Source organism: Ixodes scapularis, unplaced genomic scaffold (assembly GCF_016920785.2).
Source record: "Ixodes scapularis isolate PalLabHiFi unplaced genomic scaffold, ASM1692078v2 PGA_scaffold6__148_contigs__length_123643588, whole genome shotgun sequence".
In the NCBI taxonomy this organism is placed as follows: Eukaryota; Metazoa; Arthropoda; class Arachnida; order Ixodida; family Ixodidae; genus Ixodes; species Ixodes scapularis.
In genome coordinates this window covers 26,387,959-26,405,318 of record NW_024609881.1, presented here as the reverse complement: position 1 = coordinate 26,405,318, position 17,360 = coordinate 26,387,959, and the positions used below count along the sequence as shown (strand labels likewise).

Below are 17,360 nucleotides of genomic sequence, written 5' to 3'. Positions count from 1 at the left end.
CTGTGCATATTTTGGGCAGTTGACTGCATATCATAGAGCCAACTGGGGGAAATTCGGCCGTTTTTGCTGCTACCATACAAACTAATTTCCAGTAATTGTGAATCCTCTAAGAAATATGCCTGCATAAGCGTATAAACTATATAATTAATTCAGGAAGAAGCTACATTTATGTAAAACAACCCTGTTTCATGAGCACTTCAAAGATCATCAGACGCAGGGCCTTTAAAACATCTGCAAACCAGCGCATGCAGAGTGGAAGCGCAGAGTCGGGGTCGCAAGCTAATTTGCCGACCACCGAAAGGCTCATGATATAAAGGCCGCTTCAGATGCCTTGAAAGCGGGATGTGATATCGTCCTAAATCATGAACATGCAAGGAACAGAATTCCAGCGTCTGAAACACTTGCGTCACCGCTTCACCGACCCCTCTCAAGATTGCCTTGCGTCGTGTGGACGGACGGGGAGGTTCATCGGCGTAATTGCCTCCGCCGATAGTTTTCGGGATTTGTAACCCAATTTTAAAGGTAAAAGGGACAAGCAGGCTTATAAGATGTACGGAAGCACGTTAATATCGGCCTAACTCAACGTCTTGTACACCGGGTAAACGAAGTCCGGCTCCTCGAAGAGCTTGCGGCACACAACGCCAAACCAGGAAACCGGCGCTGGGAAGCGACCCGATGCGAGATCGCGGAGCGGGGTACTCGCCCTGACGTCACGGTACACCTCACCCAATCAGGGCGCGGGGACCGCAGCGAGGCTTGTGTTCGCTCTCGGGGCTAATACTGAACCTGTTTTGGAAGCCAGGCAAGGCAGTCCTCCTCGCTGCAATATAACTTCCAATAGTGTAAAACTAAGGGGTTACCCTTTATCCCAAACGGAAAATATGTGCACGGGTTGTACTCCTACTCAAATTATATTTGAGAGAGAGAGGGAGAGAGAGATAGAGCCTTTATTCAAGCCGCCCAAGTCTGGCGAGTGCTGAGGCCTTCCGGGGGGAGGGGGGAGGGGGGGGGGGGGGGGGCTAGGCGTGTCATGTCGGAGCTTAGAATATAATTGAGTAGCTTCTCCAAATAGTTTGTCGCTTCAGTGCTGCTGATTTGGGCAAAGCGTCATGTTAGACAAGCAGATTAAGCCTTGCACAGGTGACAACGACACCGACTTCTATTGAGCCGAACAAACACAGTTTTCACACTCGGAAAGTTTTGAATCGTGCAACGGTAATTTCTTTATTCTTCTAGGTATATAAAGGTTTTGACTCGGAGGTGATAACGGGCAGGTTTAGTCGACGGCGTTTGCAATAGGATTGCAAAAAAAAAGAAAAAAGAAAAGCTTATAAAAGACGCGCACTAACCCTGAGATGTGGCATAAATTGAATATGGACGTCCTTGACCCTGAAATAATTTTACCATAAAATTGACAGTTTGCTCTCTGACATAGAGGTTTGGAACGCAAGCGGGTCTTCACCAGGTTAGATTTTCCGTCCAGGATGGAGAAGAGTTCTTTTTGAGACATCTCGCTCCCCAACAGGGCACCATGGTCTAGTCCAATCTCGGCGCCTTTTTCTGTAGTTATTTCAAGACGTCGCCTTAAAATAAACTTGCGTTTTTTATCTGATGATTTGAAGACATAATGTTTACCCTGCTCAAAGTAATCTGTACAAGGAATGGAATGTACACATGTTGAGCTCGTGCCTACAGTGACTTTAATGTTTTGAACCAACGGAATAGTCGGCCAACTGAAACACCCCGGAAGACATATTATCTTTGCAGTGCAGGAAAGGCGTTTACAAATCTTCGGGACATAATATTTGATAGAATTTATGGTCTGCTTTATAGCATCCCATTGGACCACGAATATCCGAGGGACATCCGGTTTAGATCCGAACGTCCATGACCCCAACGACCGAAACGGGACGTCCAAGGGACCAACGCGGGACGTGTATTTCAGGTTATAAAGAACGTCCATTTTCTCTGCTCCTGTGGATGTCCTCTAGATGTCCGCTTTGGGATTGTTGGAATTTGCCCGATAGATCCCGGGCATGATATCCTCTGGACGTCCATTGTAACACGACATAAATCACTTCAATTAGAGGGTCTAGGATAGTGCATTCCAAAAGCCAGAGCAGCACTGAGCAACCGGAAAGGCCCCCAAGTTTCAATAACTAGCGAAAAGACAGCGAGTGTGCACCCAAGCTGGTGGTAGCTAGCCAATCGTGTCGAATAAAGCCTTTGCGCTCGCAGCATGCAGTCTCAGGTGTTGAAGTTGCCTCCCATGGCTTTACCTTCGGCTTTCAGATTTTCCTACCCTAAACTTATTAATTTAATGGTGATGCGTCCTGCTTTCATCTCGTGTGTTTTTGTTTCGTTTTTGGAGTTATTTGCTGGAGAGGCTGCTAGATCGCCATCGTCATCAATCCTGTTTTTCCGGTTTTCCCGACTCCTCTGCAGCTAGTGCGCGCGCGAACGTTTTGGCGGGTTTTCCACTTCTGGTTTCGTCGTCTCGGAAATAAGGTGAGTACATCATTGTATTCATTTAGTCCGATATGTATCCTATTTACGTAAGAATTCGGCTGTACCGCCATTGTCTACTGAGGCATGTCGTAGCGTAGTAGCCCGCGTTGACTGTGAGTACTGTGCCACCATGCCTGGATCACGGCCGGCATACGCCTGCAAGAAAGCCTCCCGAGAAAAAAGAAGAACTTTAGCGCTTCTTGATCATGCCAGCAAGGACATACAGGAGGTCGAGTGCAACCCCAGTGAACGTCGTCTCGAGCAACGTAGCACGCCTGCCGCTGCTGAACATGCCCGCGGATCCTCGCGGGGGATCCGCGGGCATGTTCCGCGGATCCCCCGCGGGCGCACCAGATCAAAGGAGGTTCCGCGGGCACCAGTCTAAAGAGGACAGGATAATTTCGATGGTGAAAATAGCAGTGCCACCAGATGCGTCGTGGAAACGATTTGCTGTGGCGATGAAAGGGTTATTCGGTATGGACAATATTATAATGTGGTGTGGTGCAAGAAAGCTGACACTACGGATGCTTGTCCTTTCAGCAACGTACGAGCAGGTACGGAAGAAGCTGGAGCGTAGCCAATACACATCGGAACTAAGCAGCGACTCAGAAAGGCCGCAAGGCAAGAGGATGCGGAGGCCATCGCCCCAGTGGTCGCAGTCTGACGAGGAACCAGTGCGGCACAAGCCAACAAAGGCAGCCCCCCGAAAAGCGCCCGCAGTACTGGCAGATTTTCCTCAAGGTGATTTGCTAAAAAATGCATTCTGTCTCGTGTTATAAGACACCCCTGAAAGTAAGGACAACTTGTGGCAACCAATGCAGTGTCGAACACTTCTTTCCCAGGCCTGTTCACTGCAGCATCAAAGGAGGGAAGCAGTTCTGCAGGAAGACAAAGTAAGTGAGCTTCCTCATGCTTGGCGCACATGTGGCTCATATCGAGGCATCACGGTGATGCTCCACACTGCACCACTGCTCCTAGCCAGTGGCTTGGCAGTAGTAGTTGAGAGGCCTTGCAGCACTTCTGACGCTGGAACACTGTCATCAGCAAGGAGCAGAGTGCCAGCGGGGAGTAGGAGGTCAAAACAGCTTTCCTTTGTGTGCGTCTGAGGTTTCGCTTGCAAACTTTATATATATCAGACCACAGCAGTTTCTTTTGAAGTTCATTATGCCAGGCCTCTTCTATGTGCATTTGTTTTTTCTTTCATACTTGCCTTTCACTGCCTGTGACCATTGTTTCTGTGCTCTTGTGGATTTGCACCGCAATATTTTTTCGCACATCTGATTTCAGGTGGAGTGACTTTTTTTTACTTTTTAGTGTACAAGTTTTTGCTGTGCTTTTTTTCACAAAAAAAAGGTTTTTTAAGGAAGTTGCATATAGTGTGGTGCACCTTGCAGTGGTTAGCTACCCTTGGTAATGTTGCAGTAAAACCACTGTGATCCACTGTGCATTCCAGCTGAGGTGTTGTTTTCGAAGTTGTCTTTGATGACAGGTGAAATAGATTTTAATAGAAAATTTAAAGATTTTTGGTTTGAATTTTTGTGAAGAAATTTGTTCTTCCTTACACTTCGCATAACATTCGTCAAGGTTGTAATGCTTGTGTGGCACTGTTTATTCATACTGTGATATTTTGAACATATCGAAGTTTAGACAAAGTGAATGCTTTTGAAGGGGTTTGCTTGGCATTTTTTGTTAACATGCTATAGTGTCGCTTATTTTTGATAAGATGTTACCAACGAGGCTGCATATAGCATGGTGTACCTTGCAGGGGTTAGCTACCCTTGGTTATGTTGCAGTAAAACCATTGCGATCCACTGTGTTTCTAGACTAAGGTGTTGTTCTCGAAGTGGTCTTTGATGACATGTGTTACATTTAAAAACATTTTGTTTTGAATTTTTGTGAAGAAATGTGTTCTTCTGTACATTTGGCATAATGCATGTCAAGGTTGTAACGCTTGTATGACATGTTTATTCATACTGTGATATTTTGAACATGACTAAGTTCAGTTGGATTGAATAATTTTGAAGGGGCTTGCTTGGCATTTTTTCTTTACAAACTATAGCATTGTCTATTTTTGGAAAAGATGTTACCAAAAAAGCTGCATACAGTATGTTGTATGGTCGCGATCCACGTGCAGGCGATTGTCAACTGCTTTGTACTGGCAGCACCGGACAAAAGCGGCCATTTATGCACATTCTTTTTAATTTCAAAGGCTTTGCGAACCAGAGGCCAGATTCACGAAGAGCTTCTTAGTTTACGACAACTTAGCTAAGAAGTTCGTAAGTTAAGAACATCGTAAGAAGAGGAGAAATCGGTATTCACGAACGCGTTCTTAAGTGAGAGGAGGAAAGCGACGTTGTCGTATGGAAAAACTAAAACTTACCGGTGCTGTTGCTATGGCGACGGCGTCTTCGGCAGCACGAATAACCAATCGGAGAGCTCGGCATTTGTTCGGAGCCGTTCGGAGCACGTGGATTTGTCATAACAAACACAGGCGGCCTTTCTGCCACCGTTGGTCTGGGGTTCATATCCGTGCAGTGATATGTCGACGCTAACACGATTTAAACTCGCCCGAATGCCGAGGCCGGGGTGCGTAACCACCCCCATTGACTGCTACGAACTCGATCGCTACCAAGTCAACACAACTGTCATCGTTGGTAAAAGACGGCCCGCAGTCGTTTGCAAAGCGACGTAGATGGGAACAAATCGCCGCGGTGTTTTTTGCGGCCTCGGAGATGCAGGAGCGAGCCGACGTTAAAAAAAAAGATACGTTTGAACTACGACAGTGTAAGCAAGAGCCACGTAAATGCCTGTTCACACTACGGAGCGGACGCGCGTGTTCGATCGAAGTGCACTGGATTTGCGCTGTTGGACCGCAAATTGATAAGCGCTTCGGGACCGATCCTTTACAATTGCAACTCGATGCTGACGTGACACCCGGCGAAGAAAGGTTGAACCGGCATTGCGACCCACGAACTGTTACAGCGATCGACAGTGAGGTGCAGTCATGTCAGAATAAAATGGAATACTAATAACAAAGTGTACATACCATGTTGCGAAGGTAATCCATACGGCGTTTATTTGAGCTTGATATCACACAAAACAGAGATAGAATCGATGAGAGCCCCTTTTCGACGACAGCGTTCGTCACCGTTGCCTCGGAAAACGAGGAGATGACAAGAGGAAGAGATTGACCTCTTAATCTAGAATTGAGGTCAGCGATCAAACTATAATACGGGAAGGGTTCACAAGGGTCGCGCGGGCATATTCCACTCAGCACGCCAGCCGGTCGTGGGCAGACGGTGTTCGCCAAGGACCGTCAGATCATCGCTGCGCCGAGTCGGAGTGCCTGCTAGGCCTATCTGCCGATCGGTCGGAGTCCGTACTCGTGGCCCTTAGAGTTTTTCCCGTGTGTCTGTGGATCCAGCGTTCTTGTTCGTTCGTCGTGATCTGTTTCAAGTACTTTTTACTTGTTTCTTGCTGCTTGAAGTCGGGACGCGTGAGAAGCGCACGTAGAAAAATAAACATCCGTTGGTTGTCGCGACCAACTGAGCGACGCTGTCGGCCATGCTGATTTGATCGTAAGAAGTGCGTAAGACAGCTTCGGAGTTGTGGTAGGATTTCGTCGTAACCTGCGCAAAACTTACGAAAATTTCGTTTCGTGAATACGGATTTGTTCTTAAGTTTTGTCTTACGCACATTTTTGGCGTAAGATCGTTTCGTGAATCTGGCCGCTGGTGCAGAAGGGCATCCGATAACAAGAGTAAGCCGCCACTGCATTACGTGCCAGGACAGAGTGATCGACGATCCCCTGTTTTCCTTCGCATGAATCATGACTACCTTGCAAGGACTGCATGTTTACCCCTGCTAACATTGTTGCAGTATGACCATTGTGATCAACTGCCTGTTCCTACTGTGTTTTTTTTTATAAAGTTGTTTAGGTGTGTAGTTGCACTTAAAAAGTGTTGCTTTTAATTTTTGTGAATAAATCTGTTCCTTCTAACTTTTAGCATATGGTTCTTTAGAGGTACAAAGTTTGTTCAGTATAATGTTCCTCGTTATATTTTTTTTTAAATTTTGTTAAATCTTTTTAGAGTTAAACGATGTGACCATGCTGTTATGCATCATCTAGAGAGTGCAGCACAGTTAGCATGAACATGCCTTTGCCAACTTTTCCTGTTTTACTATGACAACCAAAGCCAAGTCGCCAAAACGATTTAATTTATATGGTCGAAAGGGCTCAACTGGGACACAGCATAAGTGATAAGACGTTGCCTCTCGAAAAAAGTGGTGATATGTTCTTTCTAACTGTGTCATAGTATGTACTTAACATTTATGTGTAACTTCGTGCAAATTGTTAAACTTGCATGTGAATCCTCTCAGGAATGCTCTTGATTAAGAATTCATTCTATTTTTCCTTTACCCGAGCGTTCAAAATGACCAAGATGCTGCTTAATCAAGGTGCTCCTCTTGGAATTACCCTTTCCTGTCCATGTCGGAGGTTTTGTGAACCATATATTTTCTCACTATACCCACATCTATTTCTGGAAAGAGTACATCATGTCATGCCTGTGGCAACCAGTCCTTTTTGGTTTAGAGAGAAACCCTGCGAATAGAGGTCCATAAATAATATGACTCGAAATGGTGAAATGTGCTTAGACGGTTAGCATGTTAATTTTATGCCCGCTTTTCCTGCACAGCTTGTTAATTTAGCTTGGTTGTATCCTGGGCCTTCTCATTTGCTAGTCTCTCTTAAGCCACTGCAAAGAACAACCTTTTTTAAAACAGGTTAGTTATGGGATTTGCATTCCACATAATGCATTCCCTCCCATCCCCCCCCCCCCCCCCCCAAAAAAAAAAAAAATTAATTGCATGGTACTGATTTGAGTTTTCCCGAAACTGGCCCTTAGACAGATTTAAGTCCATTTTTCGGGAGAGCTCAAATGAGTCTCATGTCCTTGATATTGCTTCTTGGGTATAGATCGTAATCAGGCTGCGTAAAAAAAAGCTTTTTCTTTTCAATGCCCTCTTAAGCCACTATAACTAGTTGCTCAATCAACTGCAGAAAACTGGATGAACAGACATTTTAAGAAATAAATGTGGGAAAACACGAGAAAATATGGCTAACGAAAGTTCTGGCATGCGTAGGGAAAGGCATTTTGATGGGAGCATCTTGACCGGTACGGTCCAGGTGAGCTCCAGTTCGGATAAAAAAAAGGATGTCCCGTGGATGTCCGTTATCCATAAAAGGTTATTCTTTGGACATCCGGTGGATATTTTAACGGGGAATATGTCTCTTTCTGATCATCCGAGGGACGTCCGAAAGTCCGACTTGGATGTACGTGGGATGTCACCTGGATGAACAATTTCTTTGCACAGGCCCATCCTACGGACGTCCCCAGTACGTCCTTGGGATTTCTGCGGATATCCTACGGACGTCCCAATGTTCATTGCAGGATGTCCACCGGATGTTCCTTGGATATCTATTGTCCAATGGGATAGCCTCAAAGTCCTGTTTCCTGCACCTGCCACCCCGGTGAGGCACCTTAAAAAGAAAACGGTCGTTTGAAATTCCTCACCAATTGTAACGAGAGTCATTGGACCACACTGTAAAAGGAAACCGTAAGTCAACAGGCTTTTCTTCAAAACTGGAAAGCGCTGCGATATCCGTGCACGGGCAAAACGGCATAGAGGCGACACGTCGGCACGAGTCAGTAAATGTACGGCTTCACATATTTCTTAGTTCAGGTCTGTGTTCCCGTTTCTTTCAAGTAAAAACACATAACACACGCCACGTTTCCTCTAGGGGTCGCTTTCTTGTTGGCACATGTCTCATATTGCGTGCCATTCGTGCGAATGCGAAGATCTCTTTGAGCGGCGGAGGGAGACCCACGCGAAAGCCGGCGCACTCAGCTCGCGGATCATGAAACGCGAGCGGTGCCAGTGAGAGTAGCGCATGGAGCGACCGTCCGTCACGTGATGTTTACTTGCTGCGTCCGGTCCGTACGCTTGCTCGCGCTTGAACCATGAACCACCACGGGCAGTGAGGGCGGCTGCTCTCTTCGTTGTCGCCGCGATCGCCTGTCACCATTCAACCACACTAAAAAGGTAAGCTAACTCATTTTCGCATGCGCCTTGCGAGATAACCGAAGGGCAGAAGAAATGAAAATAGCGCGGGCTGAGTCAGAAAACGCGCTAAATTTGTTGCTTTAGCTCCCCGAATCAGTTGCACGAGGGAAATGTATCTACGCACCAGACTCGCTCGATGGACGTGCACAGGCACAGGGTTCATTGCCATGGGAGTTTGGTTTCCTCTGGGCTCTCCCGAACTCTTCCTGTCGGTAATGATTAAAAAGCGCAACAAGACGACGGACACAGAAGAAGACGCAGTTCTAGCGCTGTGTCTATGTCTTCTTCTGTGTCCGTCGTCTTGTTGCGCTTTTTAATCATTATGAATCACCAACTTCCCAACTTTTTACCCTCGTCCTGTCCGTACCTTTTTTTGCTTTCAGGCGCCGTCACCCTTTCGCTTTCGGGCGCGGTAAGAAGAGGAGGAATCAAATTTTAACTTGAAACGCTGAAGCGCGCTCGTTGAATAATTCTAAAGAGCGCTGTCATGTACTGAGAGCATGTAGTGTTTTCTCTAGTTTATACACTGATGCCTGGGACAATTGTTGGATCGCGCATCCCCGCTTGATCGCTGCAGCCCGAGTGCGGCAACCGGACGACTATCTAGCATGTTGAGAAATCGCGTTTTTGGAGCGTTGCGGAGGCTGGCGGCACTGTGCTGAAGACACGGTTTCTATTCGTTCGTAGTCATTCACCGAAGAATTTATTTAAAACCATGTGTAAGACGTGAGGCTTGCCGCTGGGAACACGTGAAAATGTTTACGGAAGCGCTGTGCCGGCAGGAAAAGGGCAGAACTCGTTGAAAGCAAGTTTCACCAGTCTCGCGGTGTGGTGAAAGCTTCCTTGGCACGTCGAAGCGCTACGTCTCGGTGCCCTTGCACGCTTGGATGACGATCAAGAATCGACTCCGTTTGGATATGTTTTGTAAGTGCAATGTGCGTGAAGCCGTATGTGCTTCTTGAGCAGCGTTTTACTTTACTCTGACGACTGTATTTTTAGCTAAGTGGCAACAGAAGAGGGGAGGACGGCACGTCTTTTTTTTTCGTCGTTAGACGGTTTACAGAATACCGCGCACAACAGCGCCTGATCACTGATCAGCAGTGGCTCATTATCAACCTACTTAATTTTACTTAACGTTTGAGTGCGGCACGCCTAGTTGTGGTTGGTCAACAGATTGCACACGACCATATGGGCCCCGCTTGAAAGATTTTCACTCTCAACGTCTTGTACTTTTGCTTTCGAAAACCCTCCTTACTCCACAGTGTTGCTCTATTTGTGCTGCTATGTGATCTATTAGAGTAGATTTGTAACGAGCCATGGTTAATAGTGCATAAGAGCAACCGTGTGGATTGCTTTCCCCCTTTTCTTGATAGCAACTCGTCTGAACATCTGGACGACCCAGAACTCCGTCGTCGATATATGATGCGAAGACATCTATGCGATACCTACCTTCGAAACTTTGCCTCGGCGCCGACTCTTGATCGGTATCCAAGCGTGCGAAGGCACAGAAACTCAGCGCTTCGGCATGCCAAGGAAGCTTTGATCACGCCGCAAGACCGGCGAAACTTGATTTCGACGAGTTGTACTTTTTTCTGCGGCACTGCGCTTCCGTAAAAATTTACACGTGTTCGCAACAGCAAGTATGACAGCTTACACAGGGTTTTAAAAAATTTCTTGGACGATTAACGACGAATGAGTGGAAAACGTCTCTTTAGTAAGCTGCCGCCAGCCTCCGAGACGCTGCAAATCATGTTTTTCGACATAAAAGACGGCCGTGCGGTGACCGCACTCGCGGAGTGGGGATGCGCGATCGAACAATGGTCATGGAGATCAGTGAGTTTATATGTAAATAAAGTTCTTGCCTATGGCAGTTTGTTTCGAGGCAGGCCACTGATCTGCGCTAGAAAGCTTGATGGCGCATTGAGGAAACAGGTACGAAGCCACCGCAAGGAAGCGGCTTGTCCCGGAAGTGAGTGCTTGACAGGCTTTCCCACCCTCAGAGCGGCGGTTCAAACAGTTTCCAAGGCGCTTGATTTGCTTTTGTTATATCAAGAGAGCCTGCTTGTTGCACGATAACAGTTCATGCAGGCCCGAGAAGTCTTCTTGGATGCCATTTGATGTATGAAAATTTCGAGATTCTATACTACGTTTCAGCTTCCGTCCGAGCGCAGCCAAAGGCTGAGGGACGGTTCGCAACTTCGAGAAGAGCATTCCTACGCACCACAAAGTAGTTCGCCAAAGTATTTTTTTTTATATAACTGTTTTGTGCGTAAACACTGCACAATATTCCAGATGCGTACTGCTAAGAATGATTTGCAACTAAAGGAATTAAATATCTGAAGTTTATGTTTTTATTAATATATGTAAATGCATGTGGTTTGGTGAAAACACGTACATCCGCTGGCAACACGGCTGCAGCGCTCGGTTTTTCTTTGTGGTTTCGTTTCGATAATGGCCGAATCATGTGCTTCGCTGCTTTCCTGACCGAATTGCTTCAAACTGTCCTTTCGCAAAGGCACGTTGCGGCATCAGGCGCAAGAGGTCGTGATGAATGTCTACTTTCAAATTCGGCAGGAGACTCCGGCTGCGTCGTACCGCCAATGTGTTGCAAACAAGAAAAGCGTCCGGGCCACTACAATTCACTAATACGTGGCGCAAACGGGGCACCCCTTTACCTGCCAATCACGTTGAACGGCGAGAAGCTGGGGAAAAGGACTGCGCCTCAAGCCCTGGTATACCCAGACAATAGAAGGAAACATCAACAACGACCAAGTCATCAGGCACCTTGCCATGTGTACTTACATCTCGAAACTATGCTTAAATGCTGAACGGGTGGAAAGATCGGACACATGCGCCAGCGGCCAGCATACGTACTGACGTCCCCTGCGACTCAATTTCAGAACGTGAACGAGCATTTTTTAAACCTGCACCAGACGAAACTGTTGATACACCCGTAGCAGACGAAATACCCGGCGAGCGCGGGCGGCGCGGACGACCAGCGGTGCAGCGGAGTGATACAAAAGTAGAGGCGAGATCGCGTGACCTATTGCCGGCGTGTGATTGGCTCCGGCCACACGGGTAGCTTTGGCTGCGCTCGGACGGAAGCTGAAACGAAGTATAGCCCCTTTCTCAAGATTGATTACTAAAAGGGATTATTAGAGCCCGCGTGAAAATGCAAGAAAGCGTGAGCCAAAACATTAACTAAATGCACTATAAGACCCAGCAAAAACTCGACTTCCGGGACAAGCATCGAACTTCCGGTGGCTTCACTTGCGCCCGACTCTGAGCGAGGCTAAGCGCCTTCCAGCCCCCCCCCCCCCCCCCCCTCCCCCCCTTTTTTTTTCTACCTTTTTTGCGGTTTGCACGTCTCTTGGGCATCGGGCAAGCAAGAGCGCACGGAGAGAGGTACTAAATATAAGTGCATCATACTTTAACCGGACGACGCGGAAACTCTCTCCGCCGACAGGGGCGACCCGCGGTACCGAAAGCGCGCGATATGTGACGTCTTTGGTCCTGGGGTTACTACTGGTCAGAGCCGCTAAAAGCTTCGTTTTAGTCGAAATACAAAATATCAGTGGAGCGAACCGTTTCAATGATTTATAAAAGTAATTTTTGTTCAGTATTTTAGATCAGAAAAGAAACGAATGCAGTTTATAAAGTACGGAAACAAGAAATGACCCATCGACATCCCGCCACCAAGCGGTGGAAAAGGCGGCGCATACAAGAAAGGAGTTGTGGGATAAGGCGCTGACACGGAAAGGTCCCGGATGTACGCGGTGGCGCTGCGGTCGTTTAGGGACTGGAGGTTCCGACCGGCTCCGTGCGTTCCGAAGACCTTCGGCGAGCAGCTTTGTCTTGCAATTTGGCCGTTTCGTGGTATGGCAGCGCGAAGTGGCTCCCATTCTGAACTGATCTTTACCCCGCGTTTGCTGTCGTTTGTGGCCAATGAAGTGTCATGCCGAATTAGTGTTTAATCGCGCAGCAAATGCAATGAGAGCCGCTCTGGCTGCGCGCTGCATAGAGCCTATCCAAATCATGCTTTAGTGGTGCCCTCTCGCGCCGTCGACACGGAGTGCGGCAGCAGTGAGCGCTCGCTGAGCTCACTGTACCCCTCCCTTAGTCCACGCCCGCTGAAGCAACCAATGAAGGAGGTTATTTTTCGCTTGTTTTTGTAATTTTAATTTGCCTATAACTTCTAAAATAGGGGGAAATTCGAGAAAAGAAAAGTTTCATTAAGTTACTACGTTCAGTGCGCTGAGGTTCGGTGCAAATTGAAAACCAGCAAAAAAGTGCTTGCAGGGCCCCTTTAAGATACCACGGGATGGCACCAACGACGTCATTAGATGCTAGAGAGCCTCAAGTTAAGGCTCGTTCACAGACTTCCAACCGAGCACGACCGAGAGAGACAAGACCGGTTTATGAGCCTCTTTCGATGCCTTAGGACCAGCTCCGCTGCAGCGTATCCGGTCCTAAGACGTCGCAAGAGGCTTACCCCCGAATTCATAGATGTGACTTGCTCTGAAGTCGAGCTTCAACTTGCTCAAGTCCGTCTTGCGACGAGCAAGCGCGCTTCATAAACGCACCTTAACTTGAACCGATCTTGAACGGAGCTTGAAGCGAACTTGAAGTGCCCAAATTTCAAGACTGGGTTGGACCTATCTTGAACGCGACTTCGTAGTCGTTTCAACATGGCGGCTTGGCGAAGCGACGTCGCCGAGAGGATCTCCGCCTTCGAATTCGCAACTCGCGCGTGCGATGTCGTCTTCGGGGACGCGTTCCCTTTGCCACGAGTCCCGCGACCATCAATTCGGGATAGGGAGAACCCAATGGAGCGCTACAACGACGGGCAGTTCCTGGCGCGGTACCGCTTTACGAAGGGAACCGTGCGAGAGCTGCTCGGGATGCTGCCGCTACAAACGAGCACCGACTGCAGAGGCCTTCCGCTGACCCCCATGCTGCAACTGCTGGTCACGCTGCGGTTTTATGGTGCCGGGACCTTCCAGGTTGTGACTAGGGACCTCGTGACCGTGTCCCAACCGACAGTGTGCCGCGCGGTCGGAGTAGTTACGCAGCTGATCGCGAGGCACTTGTTCCGGGACCTCGTTCACTTTCCCAGCGCCGCCCAATTCAACACGGTGATGCTCGATTTCTTCGCACTTGCGAAATTCCCCGGCGTCACCGGGTGCATCGACTGCACCCACGTGCGGATCAAGAGCCCCGGCGGCGACGACGCGGAGGTGTTCCGCAACCGCAAGGGAGTGTTCTCAATCAACGTCCAGGTAACGAGTGCAGAGTTCGCGGTTTACCGAATTTAGAGTTTAAAGAGCAACGCTTGCGCGATCGCGAGATGTTATTCATTGGAGTATGCGCTCATGTTCGACTGCATGAAACTTGGAAATTCTGCCCCAAGCATTGTAGTCAAAGCCCTCTCGTCTTTGCTTCGCTATATGCAGTGGTTCAGCTGCTGTGCCAAACTGAGCCAGAATGAATAACCTGCTACATGTTGCTCTAAAGCGTCTGGCACATGACATGGTTGGCGATGCCACTGAAAATTAAGAAAGTACAGATTTTTTTTCCCCTTGATGCTATGTGCAAAAGTAGGGCTGCACGAATTCTATGTGCAAAAAGTAGGACTGCACGAATATTCTAATTTTCTAATAGTAGTTCAAATAATACGTTATTTGATATTCGCTTCCAAATGAACTGCAATATTCATGCTTTTCGAAGCTTACAATGTTCATATTGACATTGTCAGAACACATCACTTGAGCAGTTTTTGTAATGAAAATATTTGTCGAGTATTACGACAGCTTCATTCGATGGGACCATTGCCACTAATTTTTCTTACTCATGTCTCCATGTTTCATTTCGACGCAATCTACTTGCAGGCTGTCACCGGCCCCCAGCTGCAATTTTACGATGTGGTTGTGAGCTGGCCCGGGTCGGTACACGACAGCCGGATATTTGACAACTCCCGTGTGCGGGTGCTGTACGAGGAACGCCGGGTACCAGGGGTGCTGCTTGGGGACATGGGCTACGCCTGCTTCTTCTTCCTGATGACCCCCCTGGCAGATCCCGGTCCAGCTAACACACCACGAGGCAGGCAAGTAAATCCTACAAGTGCCTGAGCAAATGTAGGGCTATGTGTGGAGACAAGGAAAATACATAATGACAAATACACAGCGCAAAAGGACAAAAAGGGAAGAGACACACCGGATAGAACAGCGCTGTGTTCTATCCGGTGTGTCTCTTCCCTTTTTGTCCTTTTGCGCTGTGTATTTGTCATTATGTATAACCAGAATCAACTAGCCCAACTTTCTACTTTATTAAAGACAAGGAAAACATTATATACAAACGTGGAACAGTAGTAAGACTACTGAACTTGTGCGCTATTTGCGATGGTTAAATAATTCGGAAATTAAAAACAGCGCGGAAAGACGAGGACCAGACAAAGAAGTGACACGGACGTAGCGCTGACTTACAACTGAGTTTATTGAACGCAAACTCGCAATATTTATTTGCGGTGTCACGAACAAAAGAACATAAAAAATTCAGCCCATGTGATGTATCACCAATAAAAATAAAACAATGATAAAAAACATTGAAAAAAAAAACATTGAAAAAACATTGAAAAAAAATAATAATGAAATGCGCCATGACACAGCCGTACAGAGTATGTGCTAAAAATCGAGCAAGTCACGGAACTAGAAAATTCATCTCTTTGCCTGATAGGGCCACAGAAGGACTGCTTACACATGCTGCACCCAGCCTCGCTATCTTTTTTTTTTTATGTTTTTTTTATGTTCTTTTGTTCGTGACACCGCAAATAAATATTGCGAGTTTGCGTTCAATAAACTCAGTTGTAAGTCAGCGCTACGTCCGTGTCACTTCTTTGTCTGGTCCTCGTCTTTCCGCGCTGTTTTTAATTTCCGAAGTATGTACCAACTCGCCCAAGCCTCAACTTTAGGTTAAATAATGTATGAACAAAATAAGTAAGATACTGGGTGTGACAACGTTAGCCCCGAAAATATCTGCCCTTATTGAGGATTATAGTCACTGACAGAATGAGAACTGCAGGGAGTCTTTCTGCCCTGCCTCCAGAGCACGCTCAATGCCTTCTCGCACGCTTTGGCTGCACATGTATGCACGAAGTGCACAAGATGACAATGTGTTACCGAATGTATGATGCTGATGCTGGAGGCGGGACAAGTGAAGCTTCTCCTGCTTGTCATTGTCTGCGGCTAGTGCGTTGTGCTGGAGCATTTTGAAATCGAGCTACTCGGGAGAAAGATATGAAAGGGATCTACAGGCAATATTATAGTTTAATTAGCCACTCATGATATTCCCTCACATGATCAGGTACCAGAAGGCCCACATCAAGACGAGAAACTCTGTCGAAAGGGCCTTTGGCATCTGGAAGCGGCGCTTCCCCTGCCTCGACATGAGGCTGCAGCACAAGCCACGTCGGGCCGTGCAGATCATCACAGCCTGCGCTGCACTCCACAACCTGGCCTGCCTGAGAAAGGACCCACAGCCTCCACCTCCCCCAGCTCCGCCAGTTGTGCCCAGGGCACGGAGACCCAGGAGGAGGGCCACACGGCCAGTCCACCTGCCACCCGCCGTGGACACCGTGGAGGACTCCCTCACGGGCATACAGAAACGGGAGCAAATCATCGAAAGAAGCTTCAAGTAGAAACTTCTTTCGAAGTGGAAGCTCTCTTCTGCAATGACTGATCGAGCTTTGCCTTAAAGGGGCGGTAGAAAAATATTCAGTTATAATGTTTTTCACTTTACACAAGCTTACTGGCACTAGAGGAACCCTAGTATACTTAAATGCAATGCCGCTGACCAAGAAACATTTTTTGTTGCAGTGTAATTTCAGATAAAAGCAACCATTTTCTTTCAATCACTCCTACACAAACGCTCAGGAGTCGCATTGTCGGTGTAGTCCCCCCTCAGAGTGACAATATTTGAATGCGGCTCACAGATTGGACCTTATAGTATTGCGTGAGCACTCGATTTGGGCATGTGATAACAGCTTGGCAATCATTCAGGTAGTGGCTCGTGTCCAAGTGCTGCAACGATGACAATAGCCAAACCAACAATGTTTGCGATTCGGCGCGTGTCCTGTACTATGATTAACATTGGTGCCATATAATCGTCTCCAAATCACTTGGCCACTTTTTCTGGGTGCAAGTTAAAGGGGGAAACTCTGCCATTTATTCCATTTTTTTCTTCGGCGTTTTTTATTGCACGGGTTTAAAAACACAAGCGTGTTTCATAGCTCATAAACTTTGGGGATTTGTTTTACGCAGTATCTGCACGAAGTACGAAAAATTGTTCCATCGCCCCTTTAAAGCTTTTGTCGTGAAAGTGGCTTTTTTTCATTGTACTGGAGTAAATAGCACGGCGTCCAATGAAACTGTCCTATAAGCATCGTCTGGAGGTATGTTCATATGTTAATAAGTTTTTTTTTTTGTGTGTATTTCGCAAATGCCTTTACTGTTTTTTCTATTCCTGTTTATTCACCAATAAAAATGTGAAAATATTGCCAAACCCTTTGCTGTAGTGTCTGTGCAGTGGCTTTTTACTAGTCCAAATGATAATAGATGAAGGGCAGGAGCCATTATGTAATTATGCATTTTCTCAAAGCATGCCTAATGTGAAACAAGCTGAAATCGCACCCTATCCTTTTCTGGATATAGCCCCAGCTTTCAACTTCTGTG

The 17,360-nt window shown here is 47.2% G+C and overlaps 1 protein-coding gene across 1 annotated transcript; it reads left to right on the top strand.

The window, feature by feature from the left end:
- Nucleotides 1-3,264: 3,264 nt before the first annotated feature.
- On the top strand, nt 3,265-16,327 carry LOC121838449 (putative nuclease HARBI1). The gene is made up of 4 exons (XM_042294720.1): nt 3,265-3,401; nt 13,850-13,913; nt 14,523-14,737; nt 15,994-16,327. The coding sequence occupies exons 1-4, from the start codon at nt 3,265-3,267 to the stop codon at nt 16,325-16,327; spliced, it is 750 nt and encodes a 249-aa protein (XP_042150654.1).
- The last annotated feature ends 1,033 nt before the right edge of the window (nt 16,328-17,360 follow it).